Here is a 27,600-nt window from a genome sequence, read left to right on the forward strand (position 1 = left end):
CTCCCATACGTGGATTTTAACATCAAATCCACTTATAGTGCTTCCGTTCCCCTCCTCGGGGAACGAAGGATTACTTTAGTAACCTCGAACGTTATACAAGCTAAATTAGTCATTAAAATGTCATTAAATATTAATGACGCTGTTTAAAAATTATTTGTCAAATTAATGACACTTTTTACAAGGCAATTCAATGACAAATACAGTTTGTTCCACTGTAAACATGTTCAGAAATATATTCATGACAGAGTTACAAAGGCTTCTTGACAATCATGTTTATGCCAGATTTATGACATGGTATGTTGTCTATGAAAGTCTAATGAACACCCCTTCAAGTAAAAGGTTGATGAACAGAATCTACTATCTCCTTCTAAAATATAATATAATGACATATAGGGTTTATGCAGAAAAATGTTAAAGGACTTTTAATTTATTAGTTATCTGGGGTAAGCGCTTCTGTTGAACTGTATGTCATTTGCAAAATCAGCGCGTTTAAAGTCCATTTTCTTTAAAAATCAGCCATCTCCACTGGCGTGATTTCCGATATAAAAAAGGTCTCAGATTGTACAAGAAGCACTGCATTATATTACAATTTTCCTCATTATGTCTTTAAAATGTGAACATTTATTTTACCCTAGTATATTCCATGGAGCTTCTGCGCTAGCCTGTCGATCCTGACGAGCGCATGCGAGTAAATGGCTTTTTGTCTCATTTTACTCTTGAGCAACTAAATGAATGCCAAAGTCAATTTAACTGATTGTATTTCAATTACATTACAACACAAGTGCTGTAAAAGGAACTGTATAAAATGGAAAAAAGTCACATTAACCGTTCACTGGAAGTTTATCAGTATGGGAAGAAAAACTAGCTCAGCATATACCCAATTCTAGGATTTGTAATCAATGGATTTTGTAATATTTTGGAGGATATTCTACCCGTTTCTGTTCTCCAAGGCTGGCGTTATATTGACTCAGAGACTGGACGCTCAAGCACTGCTGCTGTTCATCAAAACTCCACAGCCAATGACCTTCAACCGAGCCCAGCCGACAGTCTGAACGCATCCCACAGCTGAAGGAGTGAACAGACACACAGTCAGAAAACTCAGTATAAAAATACATTCAACACTACAGTGTAGAGACTTACCGGCCGTCCAGCACACACCAGCCGCAGTACGGATCCTTCACCGAAAGACAGGACGAGCAGTCCGTGTGTGTGTCACACTCTGCCACAGGCCTCTTCTCCACCTAATCACACACCACACAGCAGAACAAAACACTCACTCATTTTGATTCTAAGTGGAAAACTGACAATTTTTGCAGTATGATTCTAATGTATATTTAATAAGTGTTAAGCTAACTTAATAGCAATGCAATCTGTACACTGTAAAATTATCTGTTAATAAATCCTTTTTAGGTTGTGAATTATAATATGGGATGTTGATGTTTAACAAAGTGGCTTTTCTTGATATTTTAGTAGTCTGAAATAATACAATGTATAAGGAATAATATATAGAGAAAGAAGTCTGTATAATAACAGAAAATGTACTGGAAGTTTATTACAAGGTTTTTGTAGTGTAGTTTACAACAATAACCCAGACAATAGCCCCTTTCACACAGTGATACCGGTAAATATCCGGAAAATTTCCGGAACTACTTTACCGGTATATTAAAAAAAACGCTGTTCACACAGGCGAGGACGTTACGGAATTTTTCCGGAAAAGAGCATTCACACATCCATCGCAAAATGCCGGTAAATTCTGACATCATTAACCAGAAATGACCTCTAAACGGCTGCGCTTGTGTTTGTAAACATTTGACTACATTACAAACTCTTCGAATGGATCAGTATTGAGTACAACTAATGAAAACATAGGGAAACACTTTCGCATGTCGAGATGTTCATGATATGTGTTTGTGCTGGCGCTATGGGCGCTCACGGGCACACGCAAAACTTGAAGGTAAACAAACAACGGATTATCATAAACATTTTATCGATAATTATTTACACAGCATTAAGAAGGAACATAGAAACATTATCTGACTAACATCTAGCAGCTAAAGGTGTCTGGAAAAAATATTCAAAGGCTTTTATTCTCATAAACCGCGCGCACGTGAATGCGTCTGACTGTTGTGATTGGCTAAAGCAGGTGTCTCACGTCAGCCCGTTCTAGACGTGCACACGCTTATTCCGGAAATCTTCCTTCTGCGTTCACACAGCGCAGCATTCCGGCAAATTACCGGTAATGTTACAACTTCTCTTTCCAGAAAATAGCCAGAACGAATTTACCGGTATTTTCAAAAAGGACCTGTTCACACATACAACCTTTCCGGAAAATTGCCGGTAATTTTCCGGAAAGGTCTGTATGTGTGAAAGGGGCTAATATGTCACTTAACATTTTAGTGCTTCCAAACAGTTTGCTGCAATTATAAATCGCCCATGTCTTCAGGTAGTTCATTAAGATGCGAATTACCTTCTGTGTGTGATTTGATTGGACAAAAATCACAGGACGGATTTTTCTAATCTCCATAGACAAAAAAAAAATAAATAAATAAAGTAGTGACTGTTAGAAATGTCAATGTTTGCAATATTGCAATGTCAGATTTTTCCAATACTGTTTCCAATTTCCAGTATTGTTTAGCCCTAATAAACATATTTAATATATATATTATCTTAATCTTCATTTTAACACTTATCACCTGTGATCCTGGGTAGGGCTGTGCAATTAATCGAAAATCCGATTTCGATTTTGGCTTGTAACGATTATGAAAAGCCATTAATCGAGATAAACGATTATTCCATCACGTACCGCCCCCTTTCCAGTTGTACACGTGTGAAAACTCTTTGCCTCTGCAAAGCTCAGTTCCACGTGAAAATGACTAAAAGCATGTGCTGTAATGTAACTTTTGCAGCACGGGATGCGCATCATTCATATTTTTAAAAGCGCAAAAGAGCACGTGCTGTTGTGTGTGTGTGCGCCGTGCCTAGCCTTGGACAAGTAGCGTGTGTGTGTTTGCGCGCGCGGCGCTTAGCCTGGACAGCAGAGCACACACACATCTAACGCGATCCTAATGTGAGCGCTTTAATGGTGAAATACATGCACACTTGTGTCAGAGCGCGGTGTTTAGTGATTATTCATATTAACCCTCATTTGTTTAATAAACAAACAAGTTGAGAATCAAAAGACACAAGAAAGAGAAACCATATCAGAGCCGCACTATTCTTAAAGTGACAGCGTGCGGTATTCCTGCTGCTGCCGACTGTTTTTTATTATTAATCAGTAATAAAATCAAAAATACAGTGAAGATGCTTAAAGCGCAGTTTAAACAAAACAGATTTAATAACTCATTTCTAATACCTGATTTCTTTTATCTTTGCTATGATGACAGTACATTATATTTTACTAGATGTTTTTTAAGTACTCAGCTTAAAGTGACATTCAAAGGCTTAATTTGGGTAAATAGAAAAGTCATTGTATAACAGTAGTTTCTTCTGCAGACAATCAAACGTATATATCAAGCTATTAAAATAGGTTTCAAAATATTCAAACCTGCTTTTATTCTAGCTGAAATAAAACAAATAAGCCTTTCTCCAGAAGAAAAAAATATTATAGGAAAAACTGTAAAAAAAAAACCTCTGTTAAACATAATTTGGGAAATATTTATATATAAAAATAAATTCACAGGAGGAAGAATAATTTTGACTTCAACTGATAATCGTTTTGAATAATCGTGAATACAATTATGACCAAAAAAATCGTGATTGTGATTTTTCACATAATCGAGCAGCCCTAATCCTGGGCCACATTTTACAATTGTACTAAATTTACTATATTACTCTATCTTCAAAAAAGTAAATGTGTATAAGACCTATATCCACATGTACAAGACTAACAAACAAGACACTTAATCTTTTTCCCTCCTGCAGTGAACTGATGTGATGACTTCTGCACTCACAGAATTGCTGGTCATGATGTAGATGTGTCTGTGATTGGAATCCAGTAGTAAATCACTGCTGATGGCCAAACCAGACTGGATGAGAAGACTGGAGTAGTTCTTCACCTCTCCCGAGTTACCCAAGAACACCTAAAAAAAAAAGAGGAGTTTCAATAAGTAACCTGACAACGGCTCCTAAGAACTTCCTCGAGGTTTAATTGCATATTTAGGCTTATGAAACTACATCAGTTGCAACATAACACTGGATGTGGCCAGGTCTAACTAAAAGTGCTGAAAGTGTCTGCTGAAAAGGTTTAGCTCTTAAACTTCTGAGTCTCATTAAAGGAAACGGTGCTGGAGGATTTGAGAAAGGAGCCTAATGCCTCTTGAATTGTATCACGACTGGGGTCGATTGCAGAAAAACCTGATTACAGGAGTGAGAATCCCATCAGGAGAGCAGGTATCCAGCTTAAGAGTCTCAGACACCTTACACCAAGAGCTGCAGCCATTCAGGTTTGTGTTTTAACTGGATTAGCATTGACTAACTGCTGCTGGACGACTCATGCACTGCACTGTTATTCTATTACGCAAGAGTGAAGAGCTGTGTGTGTGTGTATGGATGCATGGATGAGTACACAAGATCATTGGAGATGTGTGAGAGAGAAAACACAAATGAGTTTGTGATTTTTCAATTAGGAACAGCTAAAACATCTGAAAAGTGAAGCTATTTAACTGGAATTGTCTTTTTTTAAACAGTTTTTGAAGCGATATATATTGATATATCACATTTCTGGCTTTTTGGATATATATATACTGTATATATATATATATATATATATATATATATATATATATATATATATATATATATATATATATATATATATATATATATATACACACACTCACCAGCCTTTTTATTAGGTACACGCTACTAGTACCGGGTTAGACCCCCAGAATGGCTTTCTGAGATGGTTGTACATGAAAATCCCAGTGGATCGGTTTCTGAAATACTCAGACCAGCCCGTCTGGCACCAACAACCATGCCACGTTCAAAGTATCTTAAATCTTAAAACACCCTTCTTCTGATGCTTGGTTTGAACTGCAGAAGACCGTCTTGACCATGTCTACTTGCCGTAATGCATTGAGTTGCTGCCATGTGATTGGCTGATTAGAAATTTGTGCTAACGAGCAGTTGCACAGGTATACCTAATACATATATACATAGTTAGGTCCATAAATATTTGGACATCGACACAATTCTAACATTTTTGGCTCTATGAAACGAAATGAAACTAACAAGATGTGCTTTAACTGCAGACTGTCAGCTTTAATTTGAGGATATTTACATTCAAATCAGGTGAACGCTTTAGGAATTACAACAGTTTGCATTTGTACCTCCCACTTGTTAGGGGACCAAAAGTAATTGGACAGAACAATAATCAAAAGTCAAACTTTCACTTTTTAATACTTGGTTGCAAATCCTTTGCAGTCAATTACAGCCTGAAATCTGGATTGCATAGACATCACCAGAAGCTGGGTTTCATTCCTGGTGGTGCTCTGCCTGGCCTCTACAACTGTCGTCAGTTCCTGCTTCTTCTTGGGGCATTTTCCCTTCAGGTTTGTCTTCAGCAAGTGAAATGTTCAATCGAATTCAGATCAGGACACTTACTTGGCTATTGCATAACATTTAACTTTTTTCCTCTTCAAAAACTCTTTGGTTGCTTCAGTTGGTGTTGTATTAGTTGGTGTATAGAGCCAAAAATATTAGAATTGTGTCAATGTCCAAATGTTTATGGACCTAACTGTATATATATAAAACATTAATAAGACAATGTAAAAGTGCCATCATTTTGGCAAAAATAATTCTCAGCTTTTATTTATTTATATCTGTATACCCAACATAGTGTATCATTAAAAAAAAATAAATAAATAAAATGTAACTAACAATTAAATAGATAGTTTTCCAGAAAGAAAATAGAGCAATACGCTGGTGTACAATCTGTAGTGCTTTATCAATGCGTTCCTGCATTGGGCTCACACATATATGACTGGCTGATTCGACACTTGCTCCGTAATCTAGTATTGGTGATGATGGGCCTTTAATTTCAATCGCGGTGTTTCTGCAAGTTTCATCAGGTCAAATTTAAGACTTTCAATACCCTTTAAAGACCATTAAAAATAAAAATGTAGATGTTTATAGGGTTAAACACCAAGGATTTCTTTTTCTAATGGCGGTATTAACATTAGGAATCATATGGTTTTTAGTTGTCTTTCCCTGATTAGGGAATCTAATAGGAAATTTGCTTCCAAATTTAGATTTTTTTTCTGTTTGCAATAAAAAAAAACATAAATATAAAAACTAAGGGTGGTTCATTCCACTGTGGCCATGCCTAATATACTGTATAAGGGATTTAGTTGAAGGAAATTTAATGAATATTTAAAGTTTTATTGAGATATTGGTGATATGTTAGTGATTGGTGATTGGATAAATGTTGGCCCGATTGAGTAGCTTTACTTGGACAAAGCAAAGTTAAGACCTGCTAAAAATAATTAAATAACTTAATTTACAGCACAATATTTCAGTGAATTGAAGACTTTTTAAGGCCCACAATTTAGTTTTTGAAATTTACGACATTTACGAAATTTACGAGCGGTTTGGAAAAGTTAATCTCTGAACAAATTATATAGGAGTCAATTAGAATAATTAGGTAAACATAAATACACATTATAAGACTGAAATTGTTTTGCCATGAATGGCTATCCTATATAAGTTTTGTAGTCCATAATAGGGGCATTATAATAGTTTTTTTCACTTCCAGTTCTACAAGCGCCATGGGTGTTGCTAGGCCTATTTTAGAGGGGCTGTAGCCCCCCTATATTTCAACTCAGCCCCCCTTAAACTTTTACGATAAGCTCATAAACTGTACACTAAATTATCCCTTTAAATTTGATAAGAAAACAGCTGCAGTATTCGCCTCCTCCCCATCGTTTGATCAGCAAACCACAGCCATGGACAGCGAGAGACCAAGGTGTGTGTTTATCGATAAATTGTTAAAATATCTGCTTATTTGCAGTTCTTTGATATAGATAACCTTGTATCCTATCACTTGTATCCTAATGTCATGGTATAGCAGTCATGTTTTCTCGGCGTTCACCTCATCAGCACTGTTTCCTACAAAAAATTTATCTCTTAAGGAACATTTTGCTATTTTTATTTCAAAATGAACTACCAATATTAAACACTTTACCATGTAGCATTAAGTACACTATACAGGCTTGCACAAAAAGGATTAAACACAGTGACAGAAACACTTAACTGTCACTGAGTCACTGACAGAGATTAAATCATCAAGTGTTGTCTAGTATTAAAAAAATACTTCTTATTTATTAGTATTATTATTATTCAAATCCTGAAATATGTGAATTAGCCTGTAATATTATATATATATATATATATATATATATATATATATATATATATATATATATATATATATATATATATATATATATATGTGTGTGTGTGTGTGTGTGTGTGTGTGTGTCATTTAATTAGAAAAGTGGCAGTTTATTTATTTAATACATGGAAACTTGAATATAGAAAGTGATTTTTACTACAGTCAACAGGTGGGTTGAGCCTATTTGGCTTATTCAGAACTCAAATGGCTGTGACTGTCAATGTAATACAGTGGAATACCAGTATACAACCATAACATATTAAAACAAACATTTTTAAGTGTATTACTATTAAATTACTACTTATAGATGTAATATTAGGCTTTATATATAATATATTTTTACTCTTAACTGAGCTGCACTTAGACACTGAAAAAACTGTTAACATGAGCTGCTCATGTTAAAAGATCAATGTTAAAATGTGATGTTAAAATATGCAGTTTGCATATTATCATAAATATAACATAATCTTTGTGAATTGATAATTGCACTAAGCCATACAGCATTGTGTTCTCTCTCAGCCATTGGTAGAATTAATAAAAAGTTACCATCAGCCACATTAGTGTGTAAAACTGTTTCATTTTGTCATGTCTGTTGTGTGTGTTGTGTTTTCCCATGTGCTTTGTGTTTATGTCAGGTGACCCCTTTGTTCTGTTTCCCTCTGTTTTCTAATGATCATGAGTTAAACCTGCTGTATCACCCATGTTTGGGATTTGTGTAATCATGTCCTGTGTATTTATGCGCCTGTGTTTTGTTCAATCCTTGTCCGGTATTGAAGTGTCAACCCTTGATGTTAAGCCTGTATTACATGTTCCTGAATTTAAGTGTGGTTTTGTAAATAAATATGTGTTTATGATAACTCCTGCAATCCTGTGCATTTGTAAATGAGTTGACATGACACATACATGCCACTGCAGATTTTTTTTTTACTATCACTAAGCACATGATGAGGTTAATTTAAGGTCATGCTTATGCAAATAATCATGACGCCCACTGAGAATGCTTATTGTTGTTGCTTTCTGCAAAAAAAATATCACACAAGCTTGCGAACAATGACAACGGCTTGCCAAAATGTGTCAGAATGGCAGGGAACAGAGGCTGTCTATCATGGAGAGGCTCAGGACATGAATTAACCAAACTCTACGGTTTAACCTTTGCCCACTGTGGCATGCAAATACACAGGCCCAGATGTAACTCAGTCTGTGTTTAAATTCTAGCTCACAAGCTCTTGGAGTTTACAAGCACTGTCAAAAATAAGACTCTGGTGGTCTCTAAAGAATCTCAGTCCATGCAAATGCAGTGTTTTATACTGCGTGGCCGGTACTTTGCGGACTTTAGGTCTGCTGTTTCAGCATTATCCCGGTTATGACACATTCGCCCAGCAGGCAAAATATCTTCCCTGCTTAAGTAGATGGATAATATTACCATATTAAGTGGACTGGTGTTTCCCTAGCGGTTTGGAAGGCGTAATATATATCAGCGGTTCACAACTGGTGAATCGTGACACCGTTTTGAGTGAGCCGCTATGATTGGAAACATATTTTGCGCATGAAAGCTGTTGTCAAAGACTGATTATGAAAAACATGCTGTCTTAGTTCAGTGTTATTCCTCAATTGTTTTTTTGTTCATTGTTAGGAAGTAATAAGTTCTTCCCCTCAGAAAAAAAAATCTAACTAAGCAAAAGTATGCGAAAAGAAACCATGAGCATGCAATTTATGCTGTCAAAGTCAGGAAATTTTCAGAAAGCAAGCTACCAATAAATGTGGGTGAATGCTTGGCATTAAGATATCATGTTCATTAGAGATGCACTAAAATATCTGGCATCTCACCACACCTCCTTATATTTTAATAAAGAAAAATGTGTTTGCCTTTGCTATGCTTCTAGCTCGAAGGTTAATGATGCTCAGATAGAAAGAAAAATCCTTCTTTAACTTTTTTAAGCAATGGCTTATGGACCTTACACTTGACCTTAGAAAATATACACTAAACTGTAAGAGGTTGTACTGGGATGTTTCATCTTACTTGGCAACCTGTTTTAGATCACATAAAGGTGATGGACCCTTCAGTTATTTTAGAAGAGTAAAACTTATTTATTTCTTTCCCATATTTAATTCCTTTTATCTATATATAAATAACTTTCGGAACAAGCACTGTCGCTGGTTCAAACCTCGGCTGAGTGGAGTTTGTACATGGTGTTTGCTCGTTCTCCCAGTGTTAAAGGGTCACATTTTTGAGCTGTTGACAGTCGTATATGTGTCCCACACTGCTAAAAACACTATTAGGACACATAAATTTCACTAAAAAGTGAAAATTGGTTGTTTTTGCACTATTTTGAGCAAATATGTACTTCCGGTTTAAGACTAATTTTTGAAGCTACGTCACAGCCATGAGATCTTAGCGTGTATTCCAGCGTGTAGACTGGACATCTGTACCTGGGAGTACCTTATGACGTCTCTGAGTGTGCTGCATTCATTCATGAGTAAGACTTGGTTCAAACCAATTAGCGCGCTCTATTACAGTTTTTTACAATTGCTATGACACTTTTATCAATACATTTAACAAGTTTCCTAAACTCTTAACACAGTTAGCACAACATCCGTCTTCGTGGGCTATACAATTAACACATTTCTTGTTGTTTTGACACAAAATGCATCCAGTTAGCACAAATTTAAAATGCTTTAAAGGGCCATGAAACCCCCTCGTTTCAGCAGTGTGTTTTCATACCTCTACTTTAGAAAAAGTCAGAAAAGTGGGCGTGTCCAGCTCTGTTTAGGGGGGAGTGTCGGAGGAAGAAAAGCGGCTTGGTATGGGAGTGTCTATTTGGGCACGCTGAATTTCAGAGTCAAAACACACACCCACAGCGGACAATGTGACTGTGTTTACATGGACATCTGTAGTCGAATTATTTGCCAAATTATTAAATGGTGGACTTTTACTGCAGTTTGGCTCTTTCATTCAGGGAATTCATTCATGTCCCTCCCGACAAACGTGATATTTGTTTCGAGGCGCTGCTATAAGCGTGTATTTTTCATGCAATGTTTGATACCGCACGGCGAATGAGAGAAAAAAAAAACTCAGCATTTCCCGAAAACTTAGATACACACGGCAGGTAGCGTCAGAAAGCTGCGTGTGTTATTCCGGTCACAAAATCCAACACGAGGTTACAGTTTGGTTGTAACTGTTAGTGCTAACTATTGCACTCGGTGCAATAGTTTGTTTGATACGAATAAAATACGAACTGAATAAACAAAGAGCACTGGTCGCTCACTTACCAAATCTGTAGAGACAGGACAATCCACTGCAACTAGAGCCGCGTCTTTATTTAGAGGAGACTACAAGCGAATCTGGATCTCAGCGTTTGCAGATGAGAACAGCTCTCAGGTAAACAATAATCTTCCTTAGACACGTAAGTTATTGTCGCGCGTCGCGTACACTGTTAATCCACACGTGAGTCTGCGCTCTCACAGAGAGAAAATGAAAACGAAACTTAACTGCAGCAAACTATAAAAGCAAAACTTCACGCTTGTTTTGCCAACACAACGTGGCGTCTTTGCCGTCTACACTGTGACAGTAATGAATATTAATGAAGTTGCACAATAGAGCGCGCTGATTGGTTTGAACCAAGCCTTACTCATGCATTAATGCAACACACTGTAAGACGTAATAAGACACACTCTGGCACAGATGCCCAGTCTGCACGCTGGAATACAACGCTATTATGTCATGGCCGTGATGGAACTTCAAAAATTCGTTTCAAACAGGAAGTACGAATTTGCTTGAAATAACGCAAAAACAACCAATTTACACTTTTTAGTGAAATATAGGTGTCCTAATAGTGTTTTTAGCAGTGTGGGACACATATATGACTGTCAACAGCTCAAAAAATGTGTTTTGGTGTTTCGTGACCCTTTAACTTCTTTTACACACAAGCACAACCAAGAACAAAACAATGTAATTTTACAGTCAAATTTACAAATGCTTTAACACAGTATGTCAGAACAGATAACACCATGTTCTAAACAGAAATTATATAGGATAAAGTCAAAGTGAACAGCTGTTCTAATTGTGAATTGAAACACAAGTTTATTCCCTGTATTTTATCCAATTGCCAATGAGAAACAGCATATTGCGGTTATATAAATAAATAAATAAATGTATATATAAAAAAAAAATATATATATATATATATAAAAAAAAAAAAAAAAAAAAAAATATATATATATATATATATATATATATATATATATATATATATATATATATATATATATATATATATATATATATATATATGACAGCTGATTCCCATCTAGAAAGCACACTCATGTCTTGTTTTGGTTTTTCCAATCACATGATCATATGTTCTAATAGAGGACTCTTGAGGTTTTTGAAAGGAACAGTGAGCGCATCAAAGAACTCTGTCACCAATACGTCCATGTAAGATTATGCAATACAGTCATTACTGTACTATACACAGTGTGTTTTGCAGTAAACTACTCTTTAAACCTGGAGTTCATTAGTACATACAGTACATATACAGTACAGCATTTGCATATACTGTGTCTAATTACTTTCAGAGAGTCATGAAGTTAGAGGCCAATCAAGTACCACATGAAATTTTCAATGTTGACAAGGCTGGGGATGTCGCCGTAGGAAAAACATAATAGGCCAAAGGGCCACAGTTACCGTGCCGGGCCACAGAAGATATCAAGTATAATTAGGATGAGAACATGTGGCAAAAGACCGGGCAGAAAAGAAGATTACGTTGTTATTTTATTATAATTGTGGTGCTTTTTCTGTTTGCAGTGATGTCCTTCTAAAAAAAAGTATGTACTGCAGAAATTCTGTGTCTGTATTTTTTTTACATAAACTGTAAATTTTGTATAGAATTTTTGCAGTAAAAGAAAGAAAATGCATGCATTTACTTAACCCAATGAAACAAAACAGTAACGAGAATTCAAATATAAGGGCAGAGCTGACACATAAACTAATGCAGTTTCTGTAATGTCAGCTGATGATAGTGTTTTTATTGTCAGTGTGTTCTGATTGACTGAATGTTTATGTTGGAAGAGAACATGTGTTTGTGTTTTGAACAATAATTTCATTTTGAAACATGATTGCAGTGTTTTGTTAGACATGGTGTAGTGTGTTCGTTTATTATTGTATTTTGAAAAGTAGTCTAGAGGTTTAGTTTATAATGTTTGATTTTGAGCATAAAATTAACTGTTTTGCCAATTGTGTATTTTAGGTGTGTTGCTGCGTTAAGAGTTTAGCAAACTTGTTAAATGTATTGAAAAAAGTGTCATAGCCATTGTAAAAAACTGTATGTATGCAGTGCAACTTCATTAATATGCATAATAGCTTTGAAGACTGTTTTTACTAGTTACAGTGTTTAGCCAGCAGAAAGACGCCACACTGTTTTGCCAAAACAAGCGGGAGAACAAGAATTGTTCTTGAGTTACGGGTCGTCAGTGTTTTTTTTATAATTTGCTGCAGTGAAGGTTTTGTTCCCATTTTCTCTCTATGAGAGCGCAGCTGGACTCACGTGTGGATTACAGTGCATGCGACGCGCGGCATGTCTAAGGAACATTTTTACCCAAGAGCTTTTCTCATCTAGAAACGGTGAAATCCGGATTTGCTGCTTGTCTCCTTTTGATAAAGACCCGGCTCCAGTTGGTGTTGATTGTCCTGTCTCTATAGATTTGGTAAGTGAGTGATCAGAGGTCTTTGTTTATTTATTCAGAGGCAAAGTTAGTTCGTATCGTCAGCAGTACTGTTTTGGCCCCCTTCCACTGAGTGGTACGGTACGGTACGGTTCGGTTCGGTTCGGTTTGGAATGCTTTTATGGCCGTTTCCACTGTCAAAAGGCGTACCGAACCAAACCGTACCGTACCACTTTTTCGCCACCCATTCGAAGGGGTCCCAAACACAAGAAAGGGTACCAAAAGGCAGAGCTAGACGCGCAGCTGAACGCTATTGATTTACAGAGATACGTCATTCGCTTAGGCAACAAGCCATAATGTAAACAAAGGACCCGCCATGTTTGAAATACACAGCGAGAGATTACTTGCGCTCGCTGCGCGTCTATATCTGAAATAAAAAACTTCTTGAGCTGATAATTATAATGTGCGCTTGATTATTGACAAGCTTTGGAAACCCGATCCTGTAAGAAGCTGACAAACGCGCGAATGACTCATTCAGAAAGAAAAGGACAAACATGGGAGTGGAGCGCTGAAAAAAGGGGAAGCCAAGGAGCACGTTATTTCTTCAGCAAACGTGAACAAACTGCCTTGTTTTAATTTTTATCATCCCTTTTGGACTAATATGAACTGGGAATGATGGAATGACTCTCTAACAGAGGCTACATGTGCCGCTGAAGATTACAGACACAGATGAGAGGTTTTCACTGACTGTAGGCTATACTTTGTGTTGTTTTGAAACTAATTAAGGACGAAATGTATGCTGTGTGTACTTTTTCCGTAGTTGGTAACATATCGGGGACTGTAAGGGTCTGTATGTGTTCATATATGTTCATTGATCTGCAGTTACAATCAACTCATGTTCATAGAAATGTTAGTAATAAACATTTATACAGAAGTATTTATGTGTGTAAAGCATCTGTTTTGTGAGAAGTGCTTTTCATATGATATGTGAGAGACATGTGCAGCTTTATTGTAGACATTTTCTTGAGCGAGCATGACGTCGACTGAAACTTTGTCCTATACCACGCCCACCAAAAGGGAACCCTTGCTAGTGGAACCGCAAGCCTGATAAAGGTGACCCGTACCGACCCGAACCGTAACGTACTGTACCAGTCATAGGAAACGAGGCATTTCAGTGTTTAAAGACGAACCTTAGTCAAATGATTTCTAAGTTAATAAAGTTTACCGTACGCTAATATCACTACAATATTATGGACTGAAAATCTGCTGTAAATGCTGCTCTCAGAGTGTAAACATGTAAGCACCACAATCAAACTACCGTCATGTAGGATTTTAGAATTTAGGATTTATTTTAGATACAACTTTGTAGCTTTTTGGTACCAAAATGCACCCTATAGAAACAAAATGTACCTTTTAAAAAGCTACCATCCCAGTGACAGCTTTTGTACCTTTATTTCTAAAACGGTTGACAAAAACTCCAAATAAGCCCTTACATAAATCTTAATATTGACAGGTGCATTAAATCCCAATCCAAATTCCACCCCTTAGCTATTCCCCTTATGTTTTGCGCATTCACGTGAAGGGGTAGGGATGTCCCAATTCTCTTTAGCTTGAAGGCGTAGGGCTAAGGGGAAGGGCTAGACACCCCTTGAAACGGATATATTTCAGGACCACACTTAAACCCAAGGGGAACAAAAATTTCCGAGAACACACCATCTACCACGGCAGCATGGCTGCAGAGGTAAGGAGATTCAAAAATTAGTATTTTTGTCATTATTACGTATTTTTTACAACAAAAAAGCATACAGTTGAAGTTAGAATTATTAGCCCCACTTTGAATTTCTTTTTCTTTTTTAACTATTTCCCAAATGATGTTTAACAGAGCAAGAATATTGTCACAGTTTGTCTGATAATATTTTTTTCTTCTGGAGAAAGTCTTATATGTTTTATTTCGGCTAGAATAAAAGCAGTTTTTAATTTTTAAAATATCATTTTAGGGACAAAATTATTAGCCCCTTTAAGCTGTACATATTTTTAGACAGTCTACAGAACAAACCATTGTTACACAATAGCTTGCCTAATTACCCTAACCTGCCTAGTTAACATATTTAACCTAGTTAAGCCTTTAAATGTCACTTTAAGCTGTATAGAAAAGTCTTGAAATATTAGGAAAATATTATTTACTGTCATCATGGCAAAGATAAAATAAATCAGTTTTTAGAAATGAGTTATTAAAATGTTTAAATAAAATATTATTAAAATATATTTATAATAATAGTATTAAAATATTATTATGTTTAAAAATATGTTGACAAATCCTTCTTTCCGTTAAACAGAAAATGGGAAAAAAATAAACAGGAGGGCTAATAATTCTGACTTTAGCTGTATGCTTTAATATATTCACAATGGCGGTCATGCTTTAAAACAAAAAAGCTAAAATGAAAACCTCTAAATTTCACCATCTATAATCCATACCCTCTCAGAAATAAAGGTACATTTCTCTTAAAATTTGTAGGTACTAATATATACTTTTGAGGTACCAATATGAACCCTTCAGGTACAAACTTGTACCTTTTTAAAAGGTACCACCCCAGTGATAGCTCGTGTACCTTTATTTCTAAAAGCATAATAATAACTCCTGTACAGCAGTCCCACAACATACCCTATCCGAATAGTCTTGACTCTAGTGGCTGGAAATGACCTTTTTACAGTGTCTGCTATAATGTTAATGTTGTTTTTGTGTGTTTGCACAGAGGAATATGGCCAGGTTGTAAATACATAGTACAGTTACGATCTTATTGCCACTTTATGTCTTTATGATAACATGATAGCCTTCAGTGATTTCCTGAAAATAAACACCAAAAAATAACACAACTGGAATAACTACAGCAGTCACGATCGTCTGATCTCATTTGAAGTAAGAGATCGCCATGACATAATGTGTGCAGGGGTAAATTTTACAGCCCTTCCCCTTCACACTTTGTCAAGGGGAAGAAGAAAGGGAAGGGGTACAAAAATAGAACTGGGATTGGGCCTAAAATACAGCATTTTAGATTTTTTTTTTTTTTTTTTTTTACATTAAGTCAATTTCCTAAAAAAATTAAGTAGGTCATAGCTTAATGACCACAGACAAATGTGGGTCACATAGTCAAACTAGTTCAACCACTGCTGTAAATCAAAAATAAACAGAAATGGCCATTCAAAAGACAAATTTTCCTGTCTGATACCTTATGCAAATAGCCTTTGGAGTCTCCCAGGAAGACAATGGTGTGCCCCTCCTTCACACTGACGGCGACAGCAGTGAGCCGAGCGGACGGGCTGTCCAATACAGCTTCAGCCTCCACCGGCTCGCGGCTCGCCATTGGACTCGGGGTGTGGTCCGAGCCGCAGGGATAAGCGTTCAGGGTGTTCTGCGGGAAACAAAAACACATTTACGTGACTCCACTTTTGGCAGAATCATCATGACATAATCCAGTTTCATGTTGTGTAATAATAAACTCAGGGATTTCTTTTTTTGGTACGGTAAGGGTTTAGCTCTCATTGCCTCAAGGCTGTCAAATCCTCTTAGTTCACAAAGGCTGATTAGATGAAGATTATCTTGGTCTCACACTAGGATGGCAAGGCTGTTCTTTTCTTTGAGGCTAACGCTATCAAATCTGCTCCAGCCGTCTTTGATAAAATCTAGCCTGAATGTCATACCATGCTCCATGTTTATTAGAAGGGATCTGCACTGCTGTTTTTGTACCAGACTGAAGAATAAACATATGGGGATCAGGAAAACTGGTTTGCATGGTAGAGGATTTGGGAGGCGGTGTTTGTTTTGGGATCGGTAAAAGCCGGCTTGGAGGGAATGTTCACCCGAAAATTAAACGTTATTTATTTACACTTGCAGTTAAAACAAAGGGAAATTCTTTCTTCTGGGGAACGCAAAAAGGCAACTTTTGAAGCATGTTCAAGCTGTTCACTTCAAAATAAAATACTTGTTAAGTTGTAAGTAAACCAAGGATGAAGTGTTTTACAACAGGGGTTCCCAAACTTTTCAGCCTGCAACCCCCAAAATGACAATGCCAGTGACTCGTGACCCCCAATATTCTCTGAGGTGGTGGTTTTAAATACAGAAACCTTGTATGCAATGACGCACACACACACCAATAGACCCAAGTCTATTCTTTGTTTTTTTTTTTTATGTATGTCAATGCTGTAAATGGGCTAGAAAGTTTAACCTGGTGTTATAAAATCAATCTGCTGCATCTGACAGTATATGCCTTCAGTATAATGTAATTACCAGAGAAGTCGCAATCCAATAGAACTAGTAACTATAAGCTACTATAGTAACTATAAACGACTATTTTTTCTCTTCAGTAAGTTATTGATAAAATACAGTAAGTCTTAAGGTTTAATAAAAATTAATTGATTTTTGAAAATCACCAGGCGACCCCCCCCCCCCTTCATTGTCCCGCGACCCCTCGGGGGGTCCCGACCCCCACTTTAAGAACCTCTGTTTTACAAGATAATACAATTTCAGCTTTACTGCTTCAATGTCATCAAATTGACAGATTTGTACAGACCAACATTTAAAGGGATAGTTCACAATTTAAAAAAAAAATGTTCTCGCTATTAACACTGCCTCAGATAGCTTCAAAACTTTATGAGTTTCTTTATTCTTTAAAGAATAAAATATGATATCTTGTAGGCAGTAGTAAACCAGTAACCATTTACTTCCATAGCAGGAAAAAACAAATACTAAGGAAGTCAATGGCTACAGGTTTCCAGCTTTCTTCAAAATATCTTCTTTCAACAAGTCATCATGTGAAGGTTGAGTAAATGATGACAGAATTTTCCTTTCTGGGAAGTGATTTAAGTATATAAATGTATAAAATATTTAATATTTTGGATATTACAGTTATTGTGTGTCTTCAGGTATATGCTAAATATGATTTAATCTATGGTATGTCTATGGCATTTTAATTTTTTGTAGAATTATGTTAGCAAAGCAAATAACAAAGAAATTATGTTAGGAGAAGAATATGGTCAACAAAACTTAGCAATGTTGGGCCCTATCATACACCCGGGGCAATAAGGTTCAAGACGTGTATGATGCAATTTGTTGATATTTTCAGATCAGCCCAACCCTAATTTTCCCGTTTTGCGCCACGTTGTTTAAACTGCTAATTTTATTTGCTGCGCTTTGTGGACTCATGGGCATGTCAGAAAGGAGGTATGTTAAGGCTTTTTTTGAGGAACTGGAATAGATTGCGCCATTGACCAACTAAAAGCTGGTCTTAAGTCCAGAGCAGAGCACATTAGTTATGCGCCTATGCAGGTCCAAATGCTAGCACATTGCTTAACATACACAGGATGTTAACATACACAGCAATATACAAATATCTTTATATATGAAAAAAATTAAAGGATTAAAATGTTACAAAAAAATTCTTATTTTATGCATAAATATAAAATCCACTACCACCATGCCTTCTTCCTATCTGGGGAGCCTTTTTCAGTTTATTCATGATAATCTGCATTAGTATAATGTTATTATTATCATTATTATTATCTGGATTATTTATTATATGCATATTTATATTTGTTTTAATAAAAAGAAGTTTAGATTTGTCCACCTGTCAGGTTTTGCAGTTGTTTGCATCACCATATGGAGCATAGGAATGGGGCGTGTGTTTGAGTGTGTTTTTGACCACACTTCATTATTATTGTTCATTTATTCGTTTGCTGGAAATTAGAACTGAATTTAGAAATAGTTTTGAAACAAATCTTTGCACTTAACAAACAAAATTAAATATGTAGGCTAATGGATGTCTTAAATGGAGTGGGTTTTCTTATCCACAAAAGTAAAGGAGTAAAGTAAAAGTAAAGTAAAAAGAAAGTAAAGAGGCCAAATGGAGGAGGCTCATTCTTTATCCTCACTGCAGATGATCTATTTAACTGTTTACTCGCTAGTGAAAATACAATTTTTAGTTATGAATATGTTGAAAAATTATCTCAACTCTAGTGTATTTATAATACTTTTGTCAAGTCAATTATTTTAACAGTCATTTAACTATTTAGCAAGACAACCTAAATAAAATAATATGTTTACTGTGTCTAACCACAGATACAGGGACACTGGAGCTTTTCAAAGTCACGTCAGATCAGTTGGTTTGTCTATAAGCTGACATACAAGCCATCCACTGATGAACTGTGGCTTTAAAACACTCCAATGTTCGTCAATCTGTGGTTATACTCAGTAAACAGAGGTGAGTTAGGTGAACTGATGATCTTCATGGCTGATCTCAGTCATTTCAGTTGAGCATGTGAATACATTGGCAAATCAGCGCTGTTTAAGAGCGCGCTCAACATCGCTCAAATGTTGTTTAACATTTTCGCTCAGATGTTTGTAAGTATCTGAGCGATTTTAAGTATCCAGTATCATAATAACCCTTTATAATGATTTCATTTTACATTTATGCAGAAATATTTTTGTATTTCAACAAAACAACAACACAATTATGCGAAAAATAAGAAAACTATTAGGCTGTATCTAGTATATATTGTATATCATCTCATTTGTGTTATAATAAGCGTTATGGCTATTCTACCAAAAGTCATTTGGCTTTATGAAACATGAAGATAAATAAATGATGTCATAAATCCAAAAGGCTGTTGTTAAGGTAGGTAAACTTTCTAAAAGTCTCCTAGATATATTCACCCTCAGCCATATATTTATCTTCTCTACCCCCTGTACAGCAGACATCATTAGCAGTTTAAGCTAGTGGGGCTTTTATTGATCTGAACAACCCTGTTTAGGAGTGAGCAGGCCCGGCTCTGGCTCTTAAACAGACAAACACACAGAGGTCAAGAAGAGGCTGTTTGCATTTCGGTTCTTTGATTTGTCCAAAGATCTTGTTAGGAGTAACGTGAGGTACGTCTGTCTTGTGCTCATCAAAGAGAGAAACCGTAATTCGCTCAGAACATGGCAGGCAGAATCGCATGAACTAAAGCAATTTGCCTGGGAATTAATGAGGAGCAATGCATCTAAATCAGGACAAACGTTGGTTTGGATCCGCCGTTAGAAGAAAACGATGTGGTTCGGTTCCCAAGGGTTACGTTGTGGGCATCCGTTTTCCCATATTCCCATGCTTTTCAATCAAAGTTAAACTACTGTGATGATTATGTGGAGGACGGTTGACCTCAAAAGCTATTTATATGGATGATTTATGTGTATAAGGTTTCAGCGTGAAGACATGAACTGCGTCTGTCAAATGTTCCTGCAAAATAAACACGAGAGGAACGTGTTACGTGACAACTAGGTGATGAATCAAATATCTTTCTACTGTCAATTAAATATTCTGGCTTCTCTTTAGTCTATTTAAGAGATCGTTCACCTAAAAATGAACATTTACTTACACAAAGTTATAGTTTTTTCTTCTGTTGAACCAAAAAAAAAAGTTATTATATATATATATATATATATATATATATATATATATATATATATATATATATATATATATATGAGCAATTGAGCAATTCCATGAAAATGTCAACCTTGCCATGAAAAGAAAAATGTTTTCACCAAAATAGCGAAACCGTTTCTACATTTTTTGCGCAGGCAAGTGTTTTACAGTACTTTAAAAATACTTTAAAATGTCTCTGTCAATGTTTTCAAACTATTATATTTGATTTACCAAAGTCAAACAAATGACAATTTCACATCCGTCACATCCATAACGAAAAAGTGTCACATCCATAACAAAGCTTTTCCCTCAAAAATGCAAAAATGTCAAAATAAAATAAAATCAATCAGTTTTGTTCTATAAAGAGCCAACTCTTATCCTTTTGTTGAGCATTATTTATTTTGGGTTGTGCAGTTTAATTCACAGAATTTCTAGGAAATATGTTGTATACTGTAAACTCGCAGACTTTTTTTGTCACATCCATAATGCTTGTTTATTTTCCTCATTTAAGGTATAAAAATGTTCACAGATTGAATTTTTTTGATCCCATAACTCTGTGGTTAGTTGTTTTGGAAAATATAAACAGATGGTTCAATATAATGTTAACGTATACTTTCTCTGCGAATTTATGTTTTGAATTTTTACTGCAAATGTCACATCCATAACGCTGGAATCAGCCATATATATATATATATATATATATATATATATATATATATATATATATATATATATATATATATATTGAAGAATGTTGGGAAAAAGCAGCTATTGGCATCTATAGTAATACTGTGGATGTTAATATTCTTCAGTACAGTTTTTCTTTTTCTTTTCAAGATCTTCAAACACCTTTGGAACAAGTGGAGGATTAGTAAATGCTTCAATAAAAAACTTTATTTTAAACACAGCATATTTGTTGTATATTTGTAGTGTACTTATATTTATAATACCAGATCAACAGATATACTCTTACTTTTTGCCTACAGGTCAATATCTATTCGTTCATTTTCTTTTCGGCTTAGTCCCTTTATTATTCTGGGGTCGCCACAGTGGAATGAACCGGCAACGTATCCAGCATATGTTTTACAGCGGATGCCCTTCCAGTCACAACCCATCACTGGGAAACCCATACACATACTCATTCGCACACACCAATTCACCTATACCGCATGTCTTTGGACTTTGGACCACATCGCCCAGTTAGGTCAATATGTTTTTTCAAATTATGATCCATTATATAGTGGGGGAAATAAGTTCCACTCTCTTAAAGACGACTGGAGAATGAAGACTTGAACAGAGTGTAAAATTCTTGTTGGTTCTGTGGATCTCGTCTATCCAAGCTGATCTTTATTTTGTTTATTTTTTCTATTGAATTCAAGTCGGGTGATTGGCTGGGCCATTCTACAGATTGATTATTTATTTCTGAAAGCATTTGAAAGTTTCCTAGGCTGTGTTTTGGATCATGAAATGTCCACCCTGGTTTCATCTTCACCATCCTAATAATGTAGATGCTGGACTGAAGCAGCTAATTACACTGACGAAGGGCAGAGGCTTGCTGAAGAACTACTGAGAGATTTCAGTTGCTGTCTGAGCTTTCACTGCCTTTCTACACCTCCCCTTCTTCATGTGTTCAACACTTTTTCCCTGTGTCATTTCATTTCATTGCACATAACTTAACTTGTCAAATAATTAGTTTTGTTTGCTTTTCATATATTGATTTCTTTGGTTGTTATCAACATCTGGTAAAAAAATTCAAGACAACAGCATCTTTAAAAATATGTTTTCTGAGAAAAATGCTGACGTGTTCAATACTTATTTCCCAACTGAATATTTTGAATGAGATGTAATCACTATGATTAAATCTATCTTGAAGTCTAATTAGAACAGTTCACGTTTTAATTTTTAATTGATTGATTATGGTTTATACCATGTAAAGTACCTTTTGTGTGTGTTTGTGTGTTGTGATATGCACTTCTTTGTAACTTTGTCTGCTGCCTGGCTTGACCAGGACAGCCTCATAAAAGAGATATTGTATCTTAATGGAACCTTCCTTGAATTAAAATCAAACAAATAAACAAAAATAAATAAATAAATAAATAAAACATAATGGCTGACAGCATTGTTTTTGCATGACAGCAAAATTGTGTCATTATTACAATATAATTTTGCATTTAACAGCATTAAAAGTAGAGATTACATTTTGGAATTAACATTTTTGTGATATAATGGTGATCTGTATTTGCACCTTTTTTACACCTATAATTAGACTGACATACATTATAAAAAATACATTATATACAAAATACATTTTACTGTTATATACATTGCTTATAAAGAAAAAACATACATCTGCAAAAAAAGTTTTAAAATGTTGTATGCCATTTAATAAACCAATAAGGACTTGAATAACAAACTCTGAATTTGTTTGTTTAAAACATTTCCACATTTCAGACGACACCATGAAACTTTTTCAAAAGTCAGAAATTAATCAAGCTTTGTTTTTGCACATATTTTTCTATAAAATATTTCAGAGTGTATTTTTAAGACTTGGTTGTGTTTTTAAGATGCAAAGCAATCACTTGTAGAAAATTACATGCTTCACTTGTTGAAAATTACATTTTTTTTTCATTGATCTTACATTTATTATATTCTGCTACTCAGCTAACATGAAAACGACATGTCATATGTCCTAGTTCCTCCAAAAGTCCTAATTGGTCAACTAACATAATGTGCTGTGATTCGTGGATCAGCCCTACGTCACCACATCACGCCCCTACAAGCACACATTTTTTGCACTGTGTACATAGAGTGTACATATTTGCAGCGTTAGCTGCATGACTAAGACAGAAAAATGGAGAGCACACAGCTGAACATCATGCCTGCTCTCTAAAATAACAACTGACAAGTGTCTTTCACATATATTTAGAATAAGCGTGTTTAAGTAATATAAAAAATTCATAGCTTTTGTGAGTTCGCTATTTGAGATGTAGAACGCAGGGAAAGCAGCCACATAGTGAGACACTGCAGCGTTGCTGAAGATTGTGTGTGCTTTACAGAGGTGTGACTGATAAATATGAATTTGTAGCTAAATTGTTAGCAGTGCCGAACAACATTTTCCGTTGTTTACATCCTAGCAACAACAAACCATTAATGCTAGAAACCGTGCATGTAATTGATACATTTTTACAAATAAAAATACTTACAGGCTGTGGCTCACAATCCACAGCTTTGTCTGTTGGAAGAGTTTTAACCAAATCTAGCACTGTACTAGGAGAGATTCTGGAAGCTCTCCAATGTCAAATGCTAGCTATATATTTTTTTAATTCTCTGGAACATAATTATCCGGTTTCCCCCACAGTCTAAAGACATGCGGTACAGGTGAATTGGGTAGGCTAAATTGTCCGTAGTGTATGAATGTGTGTTTGTATGTGTTTGCGTTTCCCAGAGATGGGTTGCGGCTAGAAGGGCATCCGCTCCGTAAAAACTTGCTGGATAAGTTGGTGGTTTATTCCACTGTAGCAACCCCAGATTAATAAAGGGACTAAGCCGACAAGAAAATGAATAATGAATGAATGAATGGAACATAATTAAAATTTAATTGTAAGCACTTCTCTCTTTGTGTCGTGTCATTTGGAAGCCCAAATCTAGAAACAGAGGAAGCTCTATTAAAATAGCAACGTATGGATATTAAAATGTCTCTGGTCACACCCCTTCGCTGCTCGTGGTGAATACTTGTAATCTTACTAGCCCAGATGTATTTTTTTTGTAGTCCCCAAACTTTGTTCGCTGTAGGCTTTGCGGTAACACTTTATAATAACTACACACTATAATTAATTTATCAAGCATTAGCATCTAGTGAATTCATTATCTGTTTAGCATTAACTCTACATTAATAAGCGTTAGTAAGCAGTTTATATCTGCAGCTACAAATGCTGTATTCTTGACTTACAAACATATTTAAAATGTGCTTAATAATTGTACTTTCATACATTGTTAATTATATATTTTTCATTACTTAAGGAAGTATTGCATTATTTACAAACCATTTGTATTTAAAAGTTGTTTAGGGTTTTTAGGATCATTCAGAATGAGTTAGTAAATGAATAATAAACTATTGAAATCAACGTTTATATATCTTATAATTCAGGCATATATTAATGGTTACTCTGTATGTTAATAAATGCTTTATTAACTCAACTTCATGCAGTTTTGTGACCTAATCTAAAGCGAGCACTATTTATGCTTTATAAATCTCTTATAAATGACAAATAAAGGTTCAGTTAAATTCTGAACAGGAAAAATGACATAAACTACATTATTCAAATGAAACTGTACTTCAAATGAAAAATAAGTCTGCAACCTTATCTAAAATCACTGCAGAGTTTAAACATTGCATCTTATTATATTGTTAAATTATTATATTGTTGTTGTTTTACCCAGTTTTATGTCGTTTTTTGACACTCCTGTTATTTGCCATGTTTAAACTTTACAGTAATTTTACTTTTTAGAAAAGATTTCTAAGATTATTGTTCATTTGATTGAGCCTTTAAATGTCATTTATAAGGGATTTATAAAGAATGAATAGTCCTCACTTTAGATTAGGTCACAAAACTGCATGAAGTTGAGTTATTAAAGCATTTATTAACATATTAGTTAACTATTAGTATATGCCTGAATTATAAGATATATAAATGTTGATTTCAATAGTTTATTAATCATTTACTAACTCATTCTGGATGATCCTAAAAACCCTCAACTACTCTTAAATACAAATGGGTTGTAAATAATGCGATACTTAATTTAGCAATGAAAAATAAACCACTAACTAAGTATGAAAATACTATTATTAAGCACATTATATAGGTGCTTAAAAGTCAAGAAAAGAGCATTTGTAGCTGCAGTTATAAACTGCTCCCTAACGTTTATTAATGTAGAGTTAATGCTTAACAAATAATGAATTCACTAGATGCTAATGCCTTATCAATGATTTATAGTGATAGTTATTATAAAGTGTTACCGGCTTTGCTAAGCTAACTCTGTAAAAGCCAATATCCCCCTTTGCATTAAACTTTGAGCAGATGTTTTTTATGTTCACACAGCTACATTACACATCAACTAAACATTAAAATATGATATCGTAGTGGACCACCCCTTTAAAACATAATTTCAAGTTATTTTAATCTAAATTTGGGTAAAATATGGACAAAGTTAACCACTGGGTTGTATATTAAAATTAAATATATAGGTAAGCTTTAACACAATGCTTGGATTAGTCTTTATTTTTACTCAAATTTAGGTTGAAATAATCAGCATAAATAAGCTAAAGTGTGCTTAAAAAGCTACTTTAAAAATTCAGAGACAGAACAATGTACGATAATTCCCCTATACATAATAACAGTATATTGCATTATCACAGTATTGCATGACTACATATCGTATCAGTACATGTCTATGTCTAGTCTACAACTTAACATTACATTTAAAAAACATTTCCGCAGACTCACCGTGGGCAGGTTGGCACAGCTGGATTTGACATCATACTCAATGTACGCCACTTTGATGCCATCTTTCTCCCCAACCTTCGTGTAGCACAGGTCTCGCGTAGCATCAATCCCACGGTCCACTTCCTCCAGAGAGTACACACACAATGCAGATTCCTCACCGGGTCCATTAGCAGCACTAACCCCTGTCGAAAACACTCCCATTAACACCTGCGATCCTCCAGACTCCTCCCCGCCCACTTGCGCCCCCTGCAGGAAACTGTAAGTCCTTCCAGTCGAGCGTGAGCGACATGTCAGCGGTACCTCGACGTAAGAATAATACGCCTGATCGTCCAAACAAACTCGTGCAACATACGTCCGATACTCCCTTGAGGCAGCCTTCAGGTCACGTCTATAAAACAAAAAGTAGACGTGGTTACGTCGCGCAAAGGTGGCGACAAAATTGTGATCATACTCCGAAAGACGTCCAGCAACAGCAAGTTTGGCGGTTTCCTCGTAGGAAAACACAGGCTCTGTTGAAAGCTGCCGAGTGGAGACTGGCGGGTGACTGCTGGTGTATCCTCGACCTACATACAAGACGGGATCCTTGTCTTGCGGTCGCACCACTAGCCCAACTGTTGACGCTAACGGGTCATTAGCCGCCACATACTGCGTATCTACAGGCCTCTCGGCAGAGAAGAGCACTTCTTTAACATTGGCGAGGCTTCGTTTCTGGCAGGTGCCCTGGTGGACGCTGCCGCAGGTGATGAGCTGGAGGGAATATGGGTCCACCAATAGGAGCTTGTTGTGGTTGCTGACTAGCCCAGCCTGAGGGCAGTTCTGCCGGGTCACTGGAGGCAGACAGTCCTTGCTGTCTCTCACCGGGCCGGTTTCCTCATCCACTTCCAGACGGAGGCCATCAAGGCCGGCCAGCTGGAACAGATGGTCCCGGGCCCCCACATACACGGTGCCTACGCTGGGATCGGGGTGCAACGCCAGGTGCTGAAGGAGTGTGTGGTTGGAGGAGAAGCGAGGGTAACTGCTGTGGAGCCCCAGAACACCCAGGATGAGGGACTGAAGCAGGGTCAAGATGAGGGCCATCCCACACTGCACTGCAAACACACTAAGCACATATGATACGAGTCAGTAATACTGCAGCATTAGCGCACAGTACAGTGATGAATATAGTACAGTTATGTGAGAGGACATATTAAAAATACCTAGATTAAATCTAAAAATCTAGATTAAAGGGATGGTTCACCCAAACATGAAAATCTACTCACCTTAAATGTTTCTTTGTTCTGTTAAACACAAAAGAAGACATTTTGATGAAAGCTAAAAAGCTGGAACCATTGATTTCCATAGCATGAAAAACAGATATTATGGAAGTGAATGGCTACAGGTTTTCACCTTCCTTCGAAATATCTTTTTTGTATTCAGCAGAATAGCTGAGAAAATTATGACAAACTTTTTTTTTTGGGTAAACTATCCCTTTAAGAATAATTATAAGCTGTGGTTTTGATTTAGTATTAGATATGTTTTATTAACCCTTTGATTCACAAGCTATAAAATAAATATAATAAAAATAAGCTTAGACAGGTCACTTTAAACCCAT

General features: G+C 35.9%; 1 protein-coding gene and 1 long non-coding RNA gene across 7 annotated transcripts in view; one reads left to right on the forward strand and one right to left on the reverse strand.

The window, feature by feature from the left end:
* The window catches only part of plxnb1a (plexin b1a), a 199,131-nt gene that overhangs the window by 77,755 nt on the left and 93,776 nt on the right, over positions 1 to 27,600 (reverse strand). For all 6 annotated transcript variants that reach the window (XM_087306601.1, XM_087306600.1, XM_087306598.1 and 3 more), the window contains exons 3-7: positions 26,010 to 27,108; positions 16,279 to 16,461; positions 3,951 to 4,079; positions 1,141 to 1,241; positions 933 to 1,065 (exon numbers count right to left, since the gene is read on the reverse strand). In XM_087306601.1, coding sequence (XP_087162727.1) covers positions 933 to 1,065; positions 1,141 to 1,241; positions 3,951 to 4,079; positions 16,279 to 16,461; positions 26,010 to 27,108 — 1,645 coding nt within the window. The remainder of the gene's footprint in view (positions 1 to 932; positions 1,066 to 1,140; positions 1,242 to 3,950; positions 4,080 to 16,278; positions 16,462 to 26,009; positions 27,109 to 27,600) is intronic.
* The window catches only part of LOC147838166 (uncharacterized), a 148,051-nt gene continuing 125,586 nt past the window's right edge, over positions 5,136 to 27,600 (forward strand). The window contains exon 1 of the long non-coding RNA XR_015523258.1: positions 5,136 to 5,515. This is a non-coding gene — a long non-coding RNA (uncharacterized LOC147838166). The remainder of the gene's footprint in view (positions 5,516 to 27,600) is intronic.

Source organism: Danio rerio, chromosome 23 (assembly GCF_052040795.2).
Source record: "Danio rerio strain M-AB ecotype USA chromosome 23, GRCz13ab, whole genome shotgun sequence".
NCBI classification, from domain to species: Eukaryota; Metazoa; Chordata; class Actinopteri; order Cypriniformes; family Danionidae; genus Danio; species Danio rerio.